Genomic DNA, 23,778 nt, shown 5'->3' with positions numbered 1-23,778 from the left:
GTGGGATCGCTGGAGCGTCGCAGTGTGACATCTCACCAGCAACCTCCTAGCAACTTACCAGCGATCCCTATCGTTGTTGGGATCGCTGGTAAGTTGCTTAGTGTGACTGGACCTTAAGAGACGAAAAAAAAAAAAATATACATATACATTTAGACATTCTCTATCACATCATTCTGGGTATAAGGTTTTCAGCTTAAAAATCCAATAGGACTCCTTCCTATTTAATTTTTTAAAACTGTCACTATCGTCCTCTGCAATTCTTTCTACAGGGGTCACTTTTATATCAAAATTTGTTTGATGTTTGATTAACAGGTGTCTGGAGAGACTATGTTTAAGAAAACCTTTTTTCGCATTGTGCCTGTGGCCATTCCTGCGTGACCGCACCGTTTGTGTGGTGCGGCCAACGTACTGAAGACCACAGTCGCAGCTGACCACATAGACTACATGGTGCCTGTCACATGTTAGATGTTGATTAATACTAATTGTCTCTCCTGTACTATTTGATGTGATACTATTCTGTTTGTGACTAACAATACCACAAAAGGAGCATTTTTTTGATCACCATTTGAAAACGCCCGGGGGTTTTTGTGTGGAGAATTTTGCTGCGCTAAAAACTGACAAAGGTTTTTTTAAAACAGTCGGTGCAATAATATTCTTCACCGTTATCCCCCTTTTAAACGTAATACCTGGAACCTCTGGTAACCATTTGTTTAAAAAAGGATCCATTTTTAAAATGTGCCAATGTTTTTTTAAAATTGTCCTGATCAAATTAAATCTGCACGGTGAGTGTAAAATTCGTACGATCATTGCAATCTGTGTCTACATACATCTACACTTAGATTTGGGGCCCCGTTGTCCTCTTCTTTTTTTCTTTCCTTTATTCTGAGATGTTGAACATTATATTATGTTGTGTAGAATACTGTTATGGCATAAAAAAAAACTAAACATACAGTAAAAAATTATGTTTTTTTGTGCAAAAAAGCGTATGTATTGTTTTATTATTTGGTATCCTTCAAATATTAGAGCGACTTTCTTATTTCTACGTTCTGGAGCTTCTAGGTTTCCTTTGTAAAAGAAGTTCATCTTCAGCTCAGAAACGAGGGACGGCCTTCATCTGGTATGAATAGGGTCGGGAAGCATTGGTGTTGGGTTCGGGTCTTATACTCATGGTCTTTCTGTCTACGGTGGGCTCCAAGGTGAATTTCTGAAGTATAGAGGTCAGAATGAGGAAGAGCTCCATGCGAGCCAGGCCTTCTCCCGCACACACGCGTTTACCTGAGAAAACAGAATAGGTGTACAATAAGAAGTCAAGCTAATCTTAAGGGTTTTTATGGTGTAGAAAAAATATTTTCAATTGTATTTTTAAAAAAATTTAAGTGAACATGAGAGCAGGAGGTCACCTTTAGATCTGTAAAACTCCTGAATGATCAGTGATTTTAAGCAGAATGTAATGATTGATTTCCCCTATGCCAACCGTTACAATTATAAGGCCTAAAATCAAAGCATATGGGAGATGTCTGTATTATGCTACTGGAGGATAGTCCGTATTCTCCCGATTCCCCCATGTAGACGAACACTTTGTTTGGTTTAGCGTTCAGATGTTTTCAACAGAGAGAAAGTAGAAAATCACTTCCAGACATCTTTGGAGGAGCTTTAGGTCTTTTGGACAAAAAAGGATTGACCATTGAAATCCCAACAGTCTGATCCTACATGTCTTTCATATCATCTGTTGGGGAAGAATTAAGAAGCTTTTATATACAACAGATGGTCATCCGGTGTCCCAAAAATCAGTGAGTTTGGTCAACTTTCATCTAATATGTATGGGGGACATTTAAGGCCCCGTCACACACAGAGATAAATCTTTGGCAGATCTGTGGTTGCAGTGAAATCATGGACATATTGTTCCATTTGTACACAGCCACAAACCTGGCACTGATTGTCCACAATTTCACTGCAACCACAGATCTGCCGCAGATTTATCTCTGTGTGTGACAGGGCCTTTAGTTTTTTTGTCCTATCAATTATTTTGTCAAATAAGAACCTTTCTCCTAAGAGCAAAATCTCAGACTTGTAAAATTTTGCACAAATATTGGATATGCTCAGTCTCCAGCCATAACTAATTAAAGCACCAGTCTAGCATTTATTTTTCCTTCACCGCTTGAGTGGTGCTTTAAATCTAAGGACTCTGCCCCTGATCTTATACTCGCCTTCCAGTATCTTCACCTTTTAATGGTACCGCTCAAAACCCTAGGTGCTATATTGAGCCTGTGACTTCTAACTGGCCGGAAGTCAGCAGTGACATCACAAGATCTCAATACAAGTCTATGAGAGCCAGGATGAAGCCAAAACGAGGCTCTCATAGACTTGAATTGATTTCTGACCTCTGGTGTGCTCCATGAAACACTGGAGCTGCCGGCAGGTCACACATCGTCTAAGACCAACCTTCCGGTGGTGATAGAAGGTGAAGAGGGTGAGTATAAGACAGGGGGCAGGGGATTTAGATTTAAAGCAACACTCCAGTGGTGAAATAAAAAAAAACAAACAAAAAACTGGATTGGCACTTTAAGAAAACTGTAGACCATGTCTTTCAAAGTTTTATGGTTACAGTATTAAAAATATGGTGTGTTTGTAAGGACAAAGGCGTGAGAATTATCCAACTTTGAGATGATTGGTAGATATAGGCCGGGTTTAAAGAAGACCAAAAACTTCTCATGTTTTTGGTCTTCTTTAAACCCGGCCTATATCTACCAATTATCTCAAAGTAGGATAATTTCATATTCAGATAATTTGAAGCTTAAATTCAGTCGTAGTTTACAGATCAATTTTTTTTTTTGCCATAATCAAGAAATCGTTTCTTACCTGCAGCGAATGGCATAAATGCCTCGTTTTTCTTAAAGTCACCATTCTCATTAAGGAAGTGTCCAGGATCAAACTCCTCTGGGTTTTTGAAATATTTGGGGTCTTTTAGGACAGAGGTCAGGACTGGAAGCACCAAGGTTCCCTGAAAGTAAATGTATAAAATATGCATATTTAGAAAACCTAAGTGTGAAAAATGAGAACTGAAGTAACTGAAGGGAAGAACCAAGATATTAAGATGATCAACACAAGTTTTTTCACATGGGACATCTCTGGTGTCTTTGAGGTTTTCACTAGTTACTGTATAAATAGTAGAGTAATAGTTATAAGAGAATGTCTTAAATGTTGAGATTGGTTCATAAACTTAAAATATAGGAAAGCTGATGAGCTAAGACAAAGTCACACTTTTCTGCTGGATTGGTCAGGATTCTCTAGAAAAAATGTAAGATTAGAGACAGAGTTACCTATTCACCTTAGTTTATAATCTTAAAAGATAGGAACAGATAGAGATAGAGAGCTAAGGAAAGGCCCCGTTACAAAAATGTCGTTGGGGTCACGGAATTCGTGACGCACATCCATCCTCGTTAGCGACATTGTTGCGTGTGAAACGTACGAACGACCGCTAACGATCAAAAATACTCACCTTATCGTTGATCGTTGACACGTCGTTCTAATCCCAAATATCGTTGATGGTGCTGGATGCAGGTTGTTCGTCGTTCCTGAGGCAGCACACATCACTACGCGTGACACCCCAGGAACGACGAACAACACCTTACCTGCGTCGTCCGGTAACGAGGTGGGCGTGACTTTCATGCGGCTGCTCTCTGCCCCTCCGCTTTCATTGGACGGCTGTCGTGTGATGTCGCTGTGACGCCACACGAACCGCCCCCTTAGAAAGGAGGTGGTTCGCCGGCCACAGTGACGTCGCTAGGCAGGTAAGTCCGTGTGACGGGGACTAACGATATTGTGCGCCACGGGCAGCGATTTGTCCGTGACGCACAAACGACGGGGGCGGGTGCTTTCACGAGTGACATCACTAGCGATGATGCTGCGTGTAAAGCCGTAAAGCCCCCTGAAGTCAAAGTCATACTCGCCAAGCCTCCTGGATCAGTCAGGAGCTTCTCGGGAAAAGGGTAAACGTTCCAGACTTCTGAGAAAGTAACCAAATTTCCAGGAACCTGGAATGTTTCCTTTTAATCCGCTATATCCGAAAGGTGAGGACCAAGACTTGGACTGGTAGACAATGGAGAGGGAAGAACATGGACCTTAAAAATAATGGGTGAATATGACCAAAAAGTTGCAGTGTCACACACATTGCTAAACGGATGCGAAAGAATAAAAATGGTGTGATCAATAAGAAGAACATATTTTACCTTAGGAATGTGATATCTTCTGAAGGTTGTGTCCTTGTTAGCAGCATGGGGCACTCCTGCCGGGATGATATCAGCAAATCTCTGGATTTCGTGGATTACGGCTTCTGTATATGGCATTTTACTCCTATCCAATATTGATGGACAGCGATCTTTGCCTATTACATTATCAATCTCTTTGTGGATCTTTTCTGATATTTACAAAATGGAACAAAGAACATATTTTTGGTATGCAGACATCATATAGTATAACACAACCTATCATAGTCTCTATAAAAGCTGAGGCAGGGAATGCAGCATCCATTATGGAGTAAAATTGTTTAGTGTGACATTGGTTGACTAGGTCAATACTAGGTAAAAAAGTTGCAAAAAAGGGAAAAACGTTTGTACAGAAGTCAACAACTATATACAGTCATATGAAAAAGTTTGGGCACCCCCTATTAATGTTAACTTTTTTTCTTTATAACAATTTGGGTTTTTGCAACAGCTATTTCAGTTTCATATATCTAATAACTGATGGACTGAGTAATATTTCTGGATTGAAATGAGGTTTATTGTACTAACAGAAAATGTGCAATCCTCATTTAAACAAAATTTGACCGGTGCAAAAGTATGGGCACCCTTATCAAATTCTTGATTTGAACACTCCTAACTACTTTTTACTGACTTACTAAAGCACTAAATTGGTTTTGTAACCTCATTGAGCTTTGAACTTCATAGACAGGTGTATCCAATCATGAGAAAAGGTATTTAAGGTGGCCAATTGCAAGTTGTTCTCCTATATGAAGCTCCTATGAAGAGTGGCATCATGGGCTCCTGAAAACAACTCTCAAATGATCTGAAAACAAAGATTAGTCAACATAGTTGTTCAGGGGAAGGATACAGAAAGTTGTCTCAGAGATTTAAACTGTCAGTTTCCACTGTGAGGAACATAGTAAGGAAATGGAAGAACACAGGTACAGTTCTTGTTAAGCCCAGAAGTGACAGGCCAAGAAAAATATCAGAAAGGCAGAGAAGAAGAATGGTGAGAACAGTCAAGGACAATCCACAGACCACCTCCAAAGACCTGCAGCATCATCTTGCTGCAGATGGTGTCAATGTGCATCGGTCAACAATACAGCACACGTTGCACAAGGAGAAGCTGTATGGGAGAGTGATGCGAAAGGAGCTGTTTCTGCAAGCACGCCACAAACACAGTCACCTGAAGTATGCAAAAGCACATTAGGACAAGCCAGTTACATTTTGGAAGAAGGTTCTGTGGACTGATGAAACAAAGATTGAGTTGTTTGGTCATACAAAAAGGCGTTATGCATGGAGTCAAAAAAACACGGCATTCCAAGAAAAGCACTTGCTAAATAAAATTTGGTGGAGGTTCCATCCTGCTTTGGGGCTGTGTGGCCAATGCCGGCACCGGGAATCTTGTTAAAGTTGAGGGTCGCATGGATTCAACTCAGCATCAGCAGATTCTTGACAATAATGTGCAAGAATCAGTGACGAAGTTGAAGTTACGCAGGGGATGGATATTTCAGCAAGACAATGATCCAAAACACCGCTCCAAATCTACTCAGGCATTCATGCAGAGGAACAATTACAATGCTCTGGAATGGCCATCCCAGTCCCCAGACCTGAAAATCATTGAACATCTGTGGGATGATTTGAAGCGGCTGTCCATGCTCGGCGACCATCAAACTTAACTGAACTGGAATTGTTTTGTAAACAGGAATGGTCAAATATACCTTCATCCAGGAACTCATTAAAAGCTACAGGAAGCGACTAAAGGCTGTTATTTTTGCAAAAGGAGGATCTACAAAATATTAATGTCACTTTTATGTTGAGGTGCCCATACTTTTGCACCGGTCAAATTTTGTTTAAATGCGGATTGCACATTTTCTGTTAGTACAATAAACCTCATTTCAATCCAGAAATATTACTCAGTCCATCAGTTATTAGATATATGAAACTGAAATAGCTGCTGCAAAAGCCCAAATTGTTATAAAGAAAAAAGGTTAACATTAATAGGGGTGCCCAAACGTTTTCATATGACTGTATAATCCAGATGTCTTTCTATGAGATTTGGGGCTTATGCCGAATACTATTCCTTCTCACTGTAAACGGGGAGTGTATTATATAATGTAAAAATGTTTTAGCAAGATTAAGTAAAATGATCACCTTGTATTTCAGGATATTTCAAGAATATGAGAAAACCATATCTCAGCGTCATACTTGTTGTCTCTGTTCCAGCAACGAACAAGTCTATGATCGCGGCCTGGAGATTTTCCTGATGAAATTCCGTGTCTGGATTCATTTTTTCCTAAAAAAAACCAAACACTTTATATACTTTGGGGTTTTTTTTTTACTGATTTTTTGAAAAAAAAAAACCCTCATGGCCAACACACCATTGGAGGATCCAATAGGAGTCAAAATATATGCAATCAATTTGATTATCAATTTCAACATCTACTTTTTCAAGACTGGTTGAATTTGGTTTCTTAAGGACGTTTTCTATGTACAATATGAGACCCTAGAAAGTCTGATAATTTAGTATTATCCACACTCACCTCTTCCATCTTCATGAGGAAGCAATCTATGAAATCACGAGGGCAGTTCTCGTCTAAGGTGTCTTGATGGGTTTTTATCATCTCATTAATAAGTTGTTTCAGGCTGGCAAAAATTGTGAAGACTTTCTGGTGAGGACCAGGAATGTAGGACATTATGGTGGGGAACATGGTAAGGAGCTAAATAAGGAAAAAAAGGATATGAAAAAATATTATTCAGCCTTGCAAAACTTATTTTTGGATTGATTCAATACATCAGAACTTAAAAATGAGATGACTATGGGATGGAGAAAAGTACTTCTGTCTTGTGCCTACAGTTCCATTATAGGGCAATGTGTGTCCATGGTTACAAAAACTCCTGTATCGTCTGATCCCGTTGTACCACCGATACATCATCCCCTGATTCTTGCCACGCTTCTGTACCAAATAAAGTTTAGTAGAATGTAGGCAATAGATGGGACTATTTTTGACTGGAGGATAGGACAACATAGCGCTTGTTTGTGGTCTGTAACCATGGAGACAAAGATGTCTGCATACAGAAGTGTAACCTGAAAGTACCAGGCCCCTCATCTGTGCCATGTTAAAAGAGTTGTCTGACCTAAATAAAACCTTTCAAGGATATGGATAAGATGAAAAGAACATCTAATGTACTCCCCTGCAATGATATCTATTGTTCTTCTATAAGGGGTACTTTGCACACTACGACATCGCAAGCCGATGCTTGCGATGCCGAGCGCGATAGTCCCCGCCCCCGTCGCAGCTGCGATATCTTGTGATTGCTGCCGTAGTGAATATTATCACTACGGCAGCTTCACGCGCACTTACCTGCCCTGCGACGCCACTCTGGCCGGCGACCCGCCTCCTTCCTAAAGGGGCGAGTCATGCAGCGTCACAGCGATGTCACACGGCAGGCGGCCAATAGAAGCGGAGGGGCGGAGATGAGCGGGATGTAAAGATCCTGCCCACCTCCTTCCTTCCGCATAGCCGGCATGAGCTGCAGGACACAGGTAGGAGATGTTCCTCGCTCCTGCGGCTTCACACACAGCGATGTGTCCTGCCGCAGGAACGAGGAACAACATCGTAACATCGGTCCTTCCGAAATTATGGAAATGACTGACGCTACACCGATGATACGATTTCGACACTTTTGCGCTCATTAATCGTATCAAAAACGATTTACTCACTACGATATCGACAGCGACGCCGGATGTGCATCACTTTCGATTTGACCCCACCGACATCGCAGCTGCGATGTCATAGTGTGCAAAGTACCCCTAACAGGAGGCCAGTGATCAGTGATCTGCAGCGGTCTGTTGACTATAATGGCCTTTATCAAAGAAACATCATAACATCATCTCTGGAGATGAACCGATCTTTTAAGATATAAATTTACCGGCTTCACTAAACTTTCCCTGGAAATTTGATTGACGTTGAATAAGTACATTTGTGCGGATTTCAGTACTGAAGAGGAAGAGGGTAGATAGATGAGATAAAAACAGAAAAATGAGAGACAATTTGCTTCATTGTGATCTATCACCTCCATTTACCCAGTAAATTTGGAGGTGGAATCGAACTCTGTCGTACCTACTATTATTCCTGCGCCCAACCATGAATCACTAGGAACTGATGATCTCCGATGAGTCAGTGTTGTACCGATCATAACTGTAAAAGGTGTGAAGATCCGATCTATAACTGGACATTATGAGAAAGCCTGTAAACCGGCATTGGCCCCCTCACTGAGGCTTCACCAGTGTGGGAAATGAGACCAGGCAACTTTTTCTTTGCAAATCGAGAAATGATTCTCAAAACTGTTTGAATTCATATGGAACCGTGAATTTCAGGAAATTAGACTCAAAAGTGATCCTCCTGAGATGAATCCAGTCATCTCTAGTCATCACTTTGAGCGTGGCCTATGCTGAATTCACAGGGTCAGCAGGTGAGTATACCAAATGTTGTATTTTAACCACATCTATATTTTATTTAAATGGGTTAGCCTCTACTTTTGCATTGATTGCCTAGCTTTAGGACAGGTTATCGATGTCTGATCGGCTGGAGTCCTACACCCGGCACCCCCGCCTATCAGTTGTTGTTGGAAATGCTCAGTTCCAGAGCTGCTCTGTCTTCTGAAAGCTGTCGCGGCCGGGTACCACGCATCCGCCTCCGATTTATTTCAATAGGTGGCAGATGTGCAGTACCTTGTTGCCACCGCTACCAGAAGACGTAACCTGGCCGATCAGAAATTGATGACTTATCCTATGGATAGGCCAGCAATATCAAAGTAATGGACAACCCCTTTAAGCTGAATAATCTTTAAAATGGTACAATAGAATTTTAATTTGCTTTTGATTCCAATACTTTAAAGTTACACTGCATGGTTACAGCTTACAAATATATTACATGTTGTCATACCTTACAGTCTGTAATTCTCTCTGCCATCTGTCCCCTACTTGTTATTGTGCATTTAGTAATCAGCTTATGAAGAATTGGGGGGCTGCTACTTCTGCACTCCCTAAAGCTATACCCCTGTGTGTGCAGGAGCTGTAGACACTAAACGGTAGGGTCATTTTAAAGTAAGATTATCTACAAAGTTGCCTTATATTAACAGATTACTCAGCGGATCTATTGTTGTGCCAATGATACAGACATTCCTGACTAGAGTCGGGGAGTCCTGACATCCACTAGTCATGTGGGCAAAAGTTGAGATAATTTCATGTTAATTAAATTACACTATGAAATATTTTAGAATATTAATTTTGTAATATTTACCTGCCCTGAACGGGAGTTTGTCAGTATGGAAATATCATTAATACAAGTCAAGAGGGTCAAGAACTTTTGATCTTCGTAGTCGAATCTTTCACCAAACACAACGGAGCAAATGACATTGGAAACAGCGGATCGCAATATATATAAAGGGTTAATTGGAGCGTCTGCAAGTATAAAGAAGCCGTCAGTCATTGCTTTAGCTATACAATACACTGAAGATAATAAGAAAATATAATGTTGTATGTCCACTATTCTGTATAGGGAGGCTGGGCAAAGTAAACATGAGTTCTTTGGAAACTTGGAGGATTAAATCAGGGCACACTTAACCAGCATCTTCCATTCATGAGGTGATGTAAAAGTTTTCAGCAAGCACACAGCTATATAACACTATTCCAGGCAGTAGTAGACGGAAAACTTTAATCATCTTCACACAGGGCTTCCATAATAACATTTGTGACAGTCTGTTTATAGATTATCTTCTTTCCTTGCACAGAGTCTCTCCTTACACTGTGGATGTACACAGAGCAGAACACTGTACCTTAATAAAGCAGTGAGGTGAGGGGGAGAGGTAGAGTCTGAAGTCGGTCACTTCTCTCCTCTATTTCTGCTGCACATAGTTTGCTCTTGAACTATCTTGTCTGTTCTCTACTCCTGACAATACTTTTACTAAATGGCAGATCTCTGTAGCTTGACTTTTCTCAGGATATATACTCTGCACTTACTAAGCACTGCTCATTCTTTTCACAGAGACAAACAGACACTTCTTTCCTTTTGCAAAGACAGATACACACTCACTGCTTCCCATCATCCCTAGGTCACTGTTGGATACTTCCTGTCTCCTGATGAAGTCTTAACTTCTCTGTTGCTGGATGATTTTAAATCATCTGTGCAGTTTCTATTTGTCACAATAGACCATTGAAAATAGTCCACTATGTATAGTGAGCTCATGTTAATGCTGACTGTACCCATCAATTTCAGTGGAAAGCTATTGGTCTAATGTGTATGGAGGCAGCCTGACAGCTATTCCATCATAAATATTGGGGGAAAAAGAGGATTAAGCATGTTGAACTTCAATATGCCCATTCCGATTGTGCACGTTCATGTAGGATTCTAGACAAATGGTTCTTGTTTAAAAGCAATTTGATATGTACGGCCAGCCTGGGATTGTGAGGAATACTTTTGACATGGCACTTACTTTTATCCTTCATGAATCTTTCATTGAGACATCGGGCTTCTTCTTGGATTCTTTCTTCGATGCTTCTCTTTCCTAGTCCAAAATTTCTGAGAGTTGTCAGAGAAAATCGACGAAGGATTTTCCATCTTTCCCCACTGCTTGCAAAGATCCCTGTAAGTTCAAGCACAAGACGGTGTTCACACTTATGACACCATGGATTCACGATTACAGGTTTATCCTCTGTATGCAGCTTTTAAAACAGGATCCACCATTCTCAGCAGGTGATGTCACAGCTCACCTCCTCCTCTCCCTTTGCACACGCTCATTAGCTGCTTTAATACTAAAGATAGGGTCTATTGCTCCTAATGTATACTGTACGTGGATTTCCTGAAAGAACAGGAAGCACACGTGTAAAATATCCCCAGTGGTCAGTGTGAAAATTTCAACTTACCAAAATCCTTTAAAAAAATTTCTCCAAATCCAGTGTCTCCTCTATCACTGAACACGTCGCTGCATTCCACCAAGGCTTCCTTCACGGCATCGTAGCCAATCAATACTATTATGCGATTATCTGCTAAGTACATGGTGTAGACGGGTCCATATATCTGGCTCAACTAGAAAACCAATAAAAAATAATTATGTGTGTAGTAACACTGACTATTTTCACATGAGGGTATTAGAAATGTGTGCAAAAGTTTACTTGGTCTTCCTGTATCGCACAAGAAAGTTTTAATCACAAGTCTTGGGAAAATGTGTTCTGTATCTTATAAGATGGAATGTGAAAAAAGACTCTCCTCCTCCTATGATATTTAAGAGAGAACAACTACAAATAGCATCTTTTGGGAACAGCCAATATGTCCATGCAATAAACTTAAGGCCCCGTTACACGCAACGACGTATCGATATAACGATATATCGCCGGCGTCACGGATTCCGTGATGCACATTCGTCATCGTTAGCGACATCATTGTGTGTGACACCAACGAGCGACCGTTAATGATGGAAAACACTCACCAAATCGTCCATCGTTGGCACGTCGTTCCTTTTCGAAAAATCGTTGATTGTTAAGGAAGCAGGTTGTTCGTCATTCCCGAGGCAGCACACATCGCTATGTATGACACCTCGGGAACGACGAACTACAGCTTACCTGCGGCCGCCGGCAATGCAGAAGGAAGGAGGTGGGTGAAATGTTACGGCCGCTCATCTCCGCCCCTCCGCTTCTATTGGGCGGCCGCTTAGTGAAGCCGCTTTGACGCCGCACTAACCGCCCCCTTAGAAAGGAGGCGGTTCGCCGGCCACAGCGATGTCACTAGTTAGGTAAGTCCGTGTGATGGCTCCTAACGATATTGTGCGCCATGGGCAGCGATTTGCCCGTGGCGCACAAACGACGGGGGCGGGTACGCTCGCTAGCGATATCGCTGCGTGTAAAGCCCCCTTTAATCTATCAATGTAAAATGGTACCATGTAATGCTTCAATGTCTCCGCGGTATTGGTAACGGGTGTCTGTCGCACTACAATAAAACACCACAGAAACGGGGGGACACTGGGGTAACAATATAATGGAGGTCCCTGCCGCTAGGGAGAAGGGTGAGAGGGCACCTCCTGAAATTGCCTCAAGCTGATTCCTGAGCTACCTAGCGTCCCTACCTATACTGGTTCTTTCAACCTGTCGGTGAGCAGGATACCTTGGTCCCTCAGCTGGTCCTAAACTCACCCTGTCTAGTGAGTAGGCCAACAAGTACACTAAACTCGCCTCTACACTAATAAACACGATGGGAAAGGAAAGATAGATGGGTGAATAAACAGAAGGATACAAAACACCAAACTTCACCATAGAAGACAGACTCTAAAGTAGCAGGTGGATGGGCACAGGACAAAACCTCAGCAGATCCGTCCACCAGACTGGCCAGAGTAGAATTGAATTCTACCAACAGCAAAAACTGCTGAGAAGGCTCCAGTATTTAACCTAAATGGGCGTGGGCCCAAAACAACAACAGCTGACCTGCCCTGCTCAGAGCTGCTGGCAACAAAACCTGAAATTAACTCATGAGACACCAAAGTAAAGGAAACTTAATTTAAATGAGGAGTCAAGATGGAGATGGGAGGCTCCAGTCCTAAAGCTGTCACTAGTCTCAAAACAGCAGGGAGACAACCATGACAATACCTTATAGATATACCCCTGTGTATGCAGGAGCTGTAGACACTAAACGGTAGGATAGTTTCAACGCAAAATTGTCTACAAAGTTGCCTTATTTTAACAGATGATTCAGTGGAACTTCTGTTCCAATTTTGTGCCAAGACTTCAGACATTTCTGAAGTCAAGATGGAGATAAAAGGCTCCAGTCCTAAGGCTATTACTAGTCTCAAAACAGCAGGGAGACGACCGTGACAGCCAAGGGTCCAACTAAGATCAGATTTCAATTGCAGCCAGTCTAGGCCTGCAGCATCACCATCAAGCACATCTGGGACTTCATTAATCAGCAATTGCAAAGGGAGCTGCCAGCAGCAGATCTTGACGATGTGCCCAAGCGCATTCAGTGCTGTAGAACATTCCATAAATGACCATTAATGACCTAATTGAGGACAACCAGTGCTATAAGTGTGGAGGGTTCTCCGCATTGGCGGGGAATAGATGGGGATGTGTTGAAAATTTTGTTTCCTTTTTTCCCTCATTTGCCTGTCTACTCATCCTGTGTTATCCATAATTCCTTGACTTTTCCTTCTCTTCTCCTTATGAGGAAATTTCAAAAACAAATATTTGAAATTGAAACATCAAAAAAAAGTCACAGAATTATGAACATCACTGAATTGATAGACACATTAGCGATAAAAAAAAATTGAAAACATTTTTCAAAACAACTCGATTTCTTCATCATTAAGTACCATAAAAGCTCCATGAGCATGTACAAATCACATACACAAATGTTCAATTTATTCCCCCCCCCTTCCTTTTCTAGAACCTAAATAGAATCTAAGGAACAAAAATGTACATAGTTTATATCACCAAGAGCGCAGGCTCCTGTTTATGGCCGTCTGCTTTCAACAATTGAACAGCAGCAACAGACTATGTTGTATTTTAAAGGGAACCTGTCAGGTCCAATATGCACCCAGAACCACGAGCAGTTCTGGGTGTATATTGCTAATCCCTGCCTATCTGTCCCTGTACATAGTAGCATAGATAAAGAGATCTTTAGAAAAAGTAATTCTAAAGATCTTTTATCATATGCTAATGAGCGTGGGGACTAGTCCCGTGGGCGTTAGTTCCCCGGCGGCGGAGAGGTGAGTGAGATCATCCTCTGATGCTGTATATTCATTAGTATGTTAGCATGCCCACAGGGGCGTACTAACATGCTAATGGGGGCGACTGGCCAGGGACCTATCGCCCAGGGGACTACTACCCTCGCTCATTAGCATACGATAAAAGATCTTTAGAAATACTTTTTCTAAAGATCTCTTTATCTATGCTACTACATACAGGGACAGTTAGGCAGGGATGAGTAATATGCACCCAGAACTGCTCGTGGTACTGGGTGAATATTGCACCTGACAGGTTCCCTTTAAAGGAACATAAGGAAATGGCGTTGGTTGTAGGCACAGAGTACAAGTGTTATGTCAGGACTCATGTGTGACACATATCTGAATATCTACTATAAGAACCCACAGTGGTTCAATTAGCATAGCGTCCACTGAGACCCTGAAGTAAAGTAGTCATACCTAATAAAGTGCAAGTGCCAAGAAAGATGGTAAATGGTCTCCAAATAAGGAACCCCAATGCGCGTTTCGCATTGTCTATTGCCGCTTATTCATTGGGAATGTGTGCCTGTGACCTGATAGGACCTTTTTGTTGCCCTAGTGACAGTCACATGACCGCCACTTTGTCCAATGTGCATCGATCTATACGGTGCATGCGTGTTTGTGTTATTCGTCACACACGCCCCCACGGAAGACGCCGGAAGATGCCGCGGGGGGAGTGGAGAGGGGATGACACAGACTGGCATGTGCACACCCAGCGCTAAGGATAAGAATATATACCCCTATATGTTGTAGATATAAATATAAGAATAAATATAAGAAATGTCCTAAATCGTTACCAGGGACATATTCAACATAATTTAAAATGCTGATGAGTACATAACAAATGATTGATACCATGAATGTAGTAAATGGCAATCCACAATGATATCCAATAAATAAATAGTCTCTGAAAGGTACAGAACAGAAAAATGTTGATATACACAGTATGGGGTTCTTTACATGCTGCAACATCACATCCGAAATATCGTCGGGATCACGTCGTTAGTGACCCACATCCGGCGCCGGTAACGACATCACAGCGTGTAAATCCTTCGTGCGCCGATAAACGATCGCAAATGCGTTGAAAATCGGTCATTGTCATAATGTCGGGTCAACCGCAGGTACGATGTTGTTTGTCGTTCCTGCAGCTCCACACATCGCTGTGTGTAAACCCGCAGGAGCGACAAACATCACCTTACCTGCGTCTCAACGGCAATGTGGAAGGGAGAAGGTGGGCGGGATGTTATGTCCCGCTCATCTCCGCCCCTCCAATTCAATTGGCCGGCCGATTAGTGACTTCTCGGTGACGTCGTTGTGACACCGAACACACCTCCCCCTTGAAGGAGGGATAGTTCGGCAGTCACAGCGACGTCGCCGAGCAGGTATGTGCGTGCGAAGCTGCCGTAGCGATAATGTTTGCTACGGCAGCAATCACCACATATCGCATGTGCGACGGGGGCAGGTGCTATCGCGCCGCACATCGCTAGCATCAGCTAGCGATGTCGCAGCGTGCAAAGTACCCCTAAGTTGTAATGACATCAGATTTTCTAGGTGATCACAAGAAGAAAATGGTCCAATGAAGAAAAAAGAACTGTCAGGACACAATAAAAATAAAATAAGAAATTTGTGAACACAAATAAAAAACCATAAAACATTAAAGGAAAAGATTCCCCATGATGTCAATGATGGCACATATTGTCACAAAAAGGAGGAAAAACTCTGACTTTCATTGAGTCTCCTAGGACTCATGGTATCCACCATCACTATCCATTAGGCCTCCTTTTGAGCCAGTCGTTTTTTAATGTTGCCCTCTTTGATGCCCCCATGGATTAGATCAATGCCACGGACCTACAAGGACCTGGTATCACAGTCATGATATTGGCGAAAGTGCCATGGTAACGTTGCTGCGCCAATGTCTCTCACATGTTCCCTGACCCGGACACGGAGTTCACGTAAGTTCATGTAAGCCCCACATAAATTTTGGGGCACCCACACGTAACATAATATATAATATTCATGCTACTGCAGGAAATATATTAATTAATATAGAACTCACGTGTACTGTCCGTTGATGTAAATTATGGAGATTCGAGAGACATTGGCGCAAGCAAGGCAATGGCCACTTGGACAGATTCTTATAGTAGGTATTCAGATATGGTCACATGAGTCCACGGACCCTTAAATTTTGCAAAACATTATACATCTCACGTCACATGGAATCGGTTGACACTCTAAATGCATTAAATATCTATGTAAAACATTCACTTTTATGACAATAAAACATTTTTCCTTCTCATTGTACCTTCACTTTCACTTGTGCAATAAGAATGTCACTTTACATTAATACTTTCACTTTGTATATCACATAACACTTTCTTTTCACATCACATATAAAACATTGGCATAATAAGTACAACACATAAGCAGCAACTATATGGGAGACCTGCTCTTAACCCCCAACGTAGGCTTTGGATGTTCTCAGAGCGTTCCGGACCCTTCTTCTCCTCTTCAGCACACAGACAGGTTATCAGGTCTGAATAATTCTGGTAGGGTGTACAGCTGGCGCAACATATTTACAAGGCAAGTCCTGGCCATACCAAGTCCGATGGCCCAGCTGTCCATTAAATTAAACTCTTATCAGATCTACTCAGTTCTGTTTATCAAACTATTTACAGGGACATTACCTCAGCGTTCTTACTCTTTCTTAACTGCAGGCTCCTGGGAACCGGCTTCGGTCCCCAGGTTCTGTCCACTGGTGGGACATCCCCAAGCATAGTGCCCCGCTTTGTCACAGTGGCGGCAGAATGTCTGCCCGTCAGAATCAAAGAGATCAGGAACTGATGGCAACGCGCTTTTCTCTCGCCGTCGCCATGGGACATCATCAGCACTTGTGCCCAACTCAATAGTGACTGGTGGTGAAGGCCCCAGCTGGGACTTTATGACCTTGGTTAGCACAGCCATACTCTTTGTCAGTTCCAGCACCTGGAACCGAAGTTGAGTCTCCCGCCCGGGTTTGCTCACTAGCTCTCACCACTGCCCGTGCCACCGGTAGCACCTCCGGACCCATGGTCCGACGAGGCACAGCAATGCTGGGGGTGGGTTCTCGCACCACCTGAATGGCCCGGTCCTTAAACTCCGCGAAGCTGAGGTCAGGACTTTGCAGGGTCAGGATACGCAGCTGGGTCCGGTGCGCATCAGACAGGAGCCCCTCAATGAATTGGTCAGTCAACAGGAGATCCTCATCTTGTATACCATTTGGATCCAACTGTTGGACTGCACTCATTGGCTCCTGAAGATTTAAAGCATAGTCCCGCACACTATCCTGTGCTCTTTCCTTACAACCATAATATCTCATTTTGACTTCAGCCTCTGTATGAGTATCAAAGACGCTCTTCAGCTTAGTCAAAATCTGCTTCACGTTTCTTTTGTCAGTGTCCGGCCAAGACCTCACCTCCCGTTGAGCTGCTCCGGTCAGCTGGCTGATCCAGATACTGGCCTTTTGATGTTCCATCAGGGGGTATACTTGAAACATTCCATACAGTCTTTCCTTAAAATCAGTCAAGGTGTAAGATTCCCCCGAATACTGTGGTAGCCATGTTTCCCCCAGAATATACAGCCGTTGGAAAGTGCCGATCCCCATTGTGATGTGCTTCAGCCGATCCCGGATACTTTGGAGGTCGAGACTGGCGGTCTCTTCTGTCATTTTCCTTTCAATGGTCTCCCTCCACCCCAGGTCCTGGGTTGTGGAACGGGTCACGCACAGATGGCTGCTGCACTCCTCGTGAACCCTGGGATTCCCCTTCTTTCCTTAAAAACCCAGGTCGAGCCTCCTGCTCCAGACCATGGGCCCGGAACTATTCGTTACCAGCTGCTCTTCCAAAGTGCGACATCACGCGGACACTATCTGACGATCCAGTGCAGACTGCCTGTTGTGTGTGGGATGGCTCCTCACTTCCCCCTGTGGGTGCCTCACCTCCCGAGTCCCTGACTAGTGGGCATGAGGTCCCATACCTTATGATGGCTACCCCAGAACCTACCCTAGCCCAGTCCCAGTGACAGAACTCACCGTGTTATGTGTTGGTTGGGGTTGTGGTTGTTATCAGCGACGACCTCCTCTGTATCCAAGATGAATACTGCACCTTGAGTGAGGGGCAGTACCCTGTGGCGCCTGAAGCCGCAGGGGTGCCACACTGACTGCAACCAATCACAGAGGCCGGGCCGACCGGTGGGTGGGGAAAGCAGTGATGAGTGTATATGGACGAGCAATGATGTGCGACACATGGATGTCGCAGGAGCAGCGTATAGCCGCGCAGGAGCAGTATACAGCTGCGGCGGAGCCTCCGGAAGTATGAAGCGCTCATTTCATTCTTATTTTCTTTATTTTTCCTTTATTTTCTTTTTTTTAATTTCTCGAGTGCCAGATCGGTATCAAAAAGCCAGAATCCCGGGCCCGGCACCCGGGAAACTTTGAAACCGTGCAAATCCGGACTTTTACAGTCCTAGCCCACCCATCTCTATTGACAACAACCCTTTGTGCCCACTGGCAGTGCTCATGTTGTAAGCAAATATATGCGGTATATCCATATATGCTAAAGTCTGTATACCAGTGGGTTTGGTTTGCTATACCTCATTTTTTAATTAGTCATATTTAAATAAAGATTTTGCATTTTTTCATCAAAAACTCTCATTGTTTCTAAAGCCCGCTTTACACGCTACAAGATATCTTACGATGTGTCGGCGGGGTCACGTCATACGTGACGCACATCCGGCATCGTAAGGTATGTTGTAGCGTGTGACAGCGACGTGCAATTGCGATTGAACGTAAAACCGTTCATCGCATACACGTCGTTCATTTCTCATGAATTAAACGTCAGATTGTTCATCGTACCCGGGGTAGCGCACATCGCAGCGTGTGACACTGCGGGAACGATGAACAGATCTTACCTGCGTCCTGCAGCTCCTGGCTGGCTATGCAGAAGGAAGGAGGTGGGCGGGATGTTTACATCCCGCTCATCTCCGCCCCTCCGCTTCGATTGGCCGGCTGTCGCGTAACGTCGATGTGACGCCGAACGTCCCTCCCACTCCAGGAAGTGGACGTTCGCCGCCCACATCGAGGTCATATGGACGGGTAAGTACGTGTGACGGGATTTAATCGTTTGTGCGGCATGTTCAACAAATTGAACGTGCCGCACATACGATGGGAGTGTTGCAACGTGTAAAGCAGGCTTAAGACTGTCATATATTGTGTAATCTTACCTTAATTAATGACTGTGGTAGCTCCGTGTTGCTGATTTGAAAGATATTTCCTAAGAAAGGCAGAGGTGTAGGTCCTGGGGGCAGGTTCTTCTGTTTGACCCGACCCCACCATTTAATGAGATAGATGAGGAGAGTGACCCCAGTGGCCAGGAGAAGCGTAGCTGCGATATTCAGAGCCATCCTGAGACCACAGCTTGTTATTTTTCCTGCGTATTTATTTTCGGTTTTGATTAGGTATTATTCTATACTTTCGTTCTCAGAGCTCACTGAATGGGCAGTGTTTTGGAGATTAGACATGACCCCCACCCCTCTCACAGCAGACCCTCCGATTGGGGGAAATTGCAGCTTGATCCTCTCGCAATTTGGCTACGGTACAGATTTGCTGATTACTGAGGACATCCAAGTATCAAATAGAGATGCATCTCAATAAATTATAATATCATCAAAAAGTTAATTTATTTCAAAAATTCAATACAAAAAGGAGGCGCATATATTTATATAGAGTCATTACACACAGAGTGATCTAGTTCAAGTGTTTATTTCTGTTAAGGGGAATTTACATGCAGCGATATCGCTAGCGAGCGTACCCGCCCCCGTCGTTTGTGCGCCACGGGCAAATCGCTGCCCATGGCGCACAATATCGTTAGGAGCCATCACACGGACTTACCTGTCTAGCGATGTCGCTGTGGCCGGCGAACCGCCTCCTTTCTAAGGGGGCGGTTTGTGCTGCGTCACAGCGGCGTCACTAAGTGGCGGCCCAATACAAGCAGAGGGGCGGAGATGAGCGGCCGTAACATTTCACCCACCTCCTTCCTTCTGCATTGCCGGCGGCCGCAGGTAAGCTGTAGTTCGGCACTCCCGAGGTGTCACACAACGATGTGTGCTGCCTCGGGAACGACGAACAACCTGCATCCTCAACAATCAACGATTTTTTGAAAATGAACGACATGACAATGATGGACGATATGGTGAGTATTTTCCATCGTTAACGACCGTTCCTAGCTATCACACGCAATGACGTTGCTATCGATGCCAGATGTGCATCACAGAATCCGTGACCCCGGCGATATATCGTTAGATACGTCGCTGAATGTAACGGGGCCTTTACTGTTGATAATTATGGCTTATAACCAATGAAAACCCAAAAGTCATTATCTAAAAAAGTTAGAATAATCACCTGCAAAGGCTTCCAAGGCATTTAAAATGGTCCTTTAGTCTGGTTCAGTAGACTACACAATCATGGGGAAGACTGCTGACTTGACAGATATCCAGAAGGCAGTCATTGACACACTTCACAAGGAGGGTAAGCCACAAAAAGTCATTGCTAAAGAAGCTGGCTGTTCACAGAGTGCTGTCTCCAAGCATATTAATGGAAAGTTGAGTGGAAGGAAAAAGTGTGGTAGAAAAAGGTGCACAAGCAACCGGGAGAAGCGCAGCCTTGAGAGGATTGTTAAGAAAAGGCCATTCAAACATTTGGGGGCATTTTACAAGGAGTGGACGCTGCTGGAGTCAGTGTGTTTCCGTTTTTGTATTGAATTACTGAAATAAATTAACTTTTTGATGATATTCTAATTTATTGAGATGCACCTGTATATCCTTGAACTTTCCAAAATCCCAACCAAAATATGAGTACTACAGATTTATGGTTTGTTGATAGTAAGAAAAGTCTAGCTCACTACAATCTTTACCCAAGATAATCTTTGGGTCCAAAACAGATAAAAACGTTCTTTATTGGACAAAATTAATCTTTTAAGATGTTTCCCATGATGCTTAAAGGGAACCTATCACCAGATTTCTACCTATTAAACTAAAAGAATCCCCTCCTGCTTCTCCTGGGCTGCATTCTATGAACGTGCACCTTGGCCCTGACTCCCCTTCCAGACCCCAAAAATAACTTTATAAAAGTTGGCCCTAAGGTATGCTAATTACCTGTGTTGGCCAGATGGGCAGGGTCATTTTCTGTTCCTTTATCCCCCTCCTGCCGCTGATCGCCGTCCTCCTTCCTTGATTGACGGGATGACACCTTCCGTCATCCTCCTTGTCACATTTTCAAATCTCGTGCCTGTGCAGTTAGGTCGGATCACGCAGGTGCAGTTCGCTCTGCCATATCGCGGGCAGAGCAGAAAACAGCTGCCCTCGCTCGCGCCAGTGAAGACCTTTTAAAGAAAATATTCTAACGCTTCCAAGTGTCATCATCTATGAAAATGATGGTAATCATGGAGAAATAGGCTATTTTTCTGTGTGCTCCAATAGACCCACACCAAGATACCTTGCGTAGTTGCTGTGTTGGCAGCGGTTTATTGATGATACTCTTCAAACAAGCTACAATATCGGTTGGTTATTGAGGAACAATCAGGAACAAACATAGTAAGCTTAATAGATTGCAGGAAATCATTTCTGTGTGTCTCTATCTGCAGCGTCTGCAGGCAGCTTCCTTTCTCATGGACGCATGGAACAGAGTTCAGTCACATGCTCTTCCTATGAGACCTTCTGTAGGTTTTTTTTGACAATAACTTTATTAACAGCATACAAAACTAGCAACTAAACACTCATAGACAGGAATGGAATTGTTGCACTAAACATATTCCAATATGCTGGACATCTGGTCTATTTGCCTTTTTTTTGTTGTCCAACAACTAACATCAAATTATTAGAGAACAGTGACTTCATGATTATCCTTTTCCCCAGCACAATGTAGAGATACATTAATTTCTACCACCAAAAACTCCCTACTCAAGCTCTGCCAACAGCTGATATACTCATAAGGGGCTTTCCATTCTCAAAAAAGAACTTTCCAAAGTCACGATTTAATTTAAAGAAATACATTTTACTATACTCATTAGGGATGATTGAATACCTCAAATATTCGGCTTCACGAATATTTTCTGAATAGGTCGCCGCTATTCGCGAATATTCGATGCGCAATGTAAGTCTATGAGAAACCCGAATAACAACTATTCGGAACTATTCGGGCTTCCCATAGACTTACATTGCGCATCGAATATTCGAATAGTGGCACCCAATTCGGAAAATATTTGCAAAGCCGAATATTTGAGGTATTCTATCATCCCTAATACTCATCCTTACCCTTAGTATCTGCTGCTGCTCCCGGGGTCTCCTATTGTTTGCAGTGCTGATGATAGTACTGCAGCCAACGATTGAGCTCAGCAGCTCTGCCCAAGTAGCCGAACAGAGCTGCTGAGCTCAATGATTGACTGCAGCGCTATTGACATGATGTCAGTGCTGCAGACAATAACAGATACTGGGAACAATGGCAGAGGCTCAACACTCGGACCATGGAAGGTGAGAAAAGAACAGTTTATTTGCTTTTGTAAACAATCTGTGGCTTTGGAAAGGGGTTTTCTGAAAACAGAAAATCCATTGGGGATCTGATAACACTATGTAACAAATTTGAAATTTTTGTTTGTCCTTGGGTACTAAAGGTGTTTTCCCAATCACTTATGACTAAAGTGAAAAGAAAATGGCAAAAGTTCCCAAAAAAGTTTCCTTTTGTGGTCAGGACATTGATAATTTGAAATCTATATTTTCTATGTGCTGATGCCACCCCTGCACATCAAGTTAGGCCTGATGAAACAGTTTGTCGCAACTCTCGACAAAGTATCGGCAGCCTTCAAGTACCTACAAGATCTCTTTCCTAAGCTGTCTGAGGCAAAAGTAAAAGCTGCTAGCTTCGTCGGACCACAAATCAAGCAGATTCTAGAGAACGAAGAATTCGTAAAGAAGCTGATGAGAAAAGAGAACGCAGCTTGAAGCAGCTTTGCTGCAGAGGTGCATGGTGTCCTGTGCAACTGGTTCAGACTCTGATAAAGAACTTTGGGAAAAATGGGTTTTAGGGTGTCTCTCAAAGTACAGATCTTGGATGCTCATCTTGACGAATTGAAGGAAAACATTGTGGCTTACTTAGAAGAGCAAGGCGAACGCTTCCATCAGGATATAAAGGACTTTGAACGACGCTACCAAGGACAGCATAACGAGAACATGATGGGAGACTAGATTTGGGGGTTGATTCGTGAAAGTGATTTGCAGTATAATCATAAATCGACAAAGGCTACTCACTTCTAAACCACTCTTGTTCATCTTGACCAATATTAAACGCATACACAGTGGAACCTCAGTTTACGAGTAACTTGGTGTGCGAGTATTTCGCTATACGAGCAAAGCTTGCTGTAAATTTGTAACTCAGCTTTGCTGTACTAGCAAATACTCACCGCACACACTTCCGGTTCTGTACTTTCACCGCTCTATGACCCGCTCCTGCAGTCCGCACAAACACACATAAACACACAAAAACACACAAAAACACGCACACACACACACACACACACACATATTATGCTCACCTTACCTTCCGTTCCATCACCGGTCTCCAGGTTCTTGTAGTGCGTTGGTACAGGATGTGTATTGGGTAACCATCGTGAACAATGCCGGAGCTTCTGCTGCCAGAGCTCTGATGTAAAAAGCATCAGCCGCTTGCCTCTGATTGGTCAGC

The 23,778-nt window shown here is 43.2% G+C and overlaps 1 protein-coding gene across 1 annotated transcript; it reads right to left on the bottom strand.

The window, feature by feature from the left end:
* Nucleotides 1–1,090: 1,090 nt before the first annotated feature.
* On the bottom strand, nt 1,091–19,448 carry LOC142251071 (cytochrome P450 2H2-like). The gene is made up of 9 exons (XM_075323576.1): nt 19,269–19,448; nt 11,170–11,332; nt 10,740–10,889; nt 9,548–9,708; nt 6,785–6,961; nt 6,396–6,537; nt 4,230–4,417; nt 2,860–3,001; nt 1,091–1,275 (listed from the first exon to the last, which is right to left on the bottom strand). Exons 1-9 carry the CDS (start codon nt 19,446–19,448, stop codon nt 1,091–1,093), a joined length of 1,488 nt encoding a protein of 495 aa, XP_075179691.1.
* Between the last annotated feature and the right edge of the window lie 4,330 nt (nt 19,449–23,778).

Source organism: Anomaloglossus baeobatrachus, chromosome 9 (genome assembly GCF_048569485.1).
Source record: "Anomaloglossus baeobatrachus isolate aAnoBae1 chromosome 9, aAnoBae1.hap1, whole genome shotgun sequence".
In the NCBI taxonomy this organism is placed as follows: domain Eukaryota; kingdom Metazoa; phylum Chordata; class Amphibia; order Anura; family Aromobatidae; genus Anomaloglossus; species Anomaloglossus baeobatrachus.
The sequence above is the reverse complement of the archived record's forward strand: the minus strand, read 5'-3'. Positions and strand labels throughout refer to the sequence as shown.

What these genes read in the sequence shown, in the direction of transcription:
- LOC142251071 (XM_075323576.1), bottom strand. Translation starts at nt 19,448, where the DNA reads ATGGCTCTGAATATCGCAGCTACGCTTCTCCTGGCCACTGGGGTCACT. An exon ending in TACCACAGTCATTAATTAAG is followed by an intron (nt 11,333 to 19,268) that starts GTAAGATTACAC and finishes TTGGTTTTCTAG; the next exon opens with TTGAGCCAGATATATGGACC. An exon ending in CAAACTCCCGTTCAGGGCAG is followed by an intron (nt 6,962 to 9,547) that starts GTAAATATTACA and finishes TTCCTTATTTAG; the next exon opens with CTCCTTACCATGTTCCCCAC.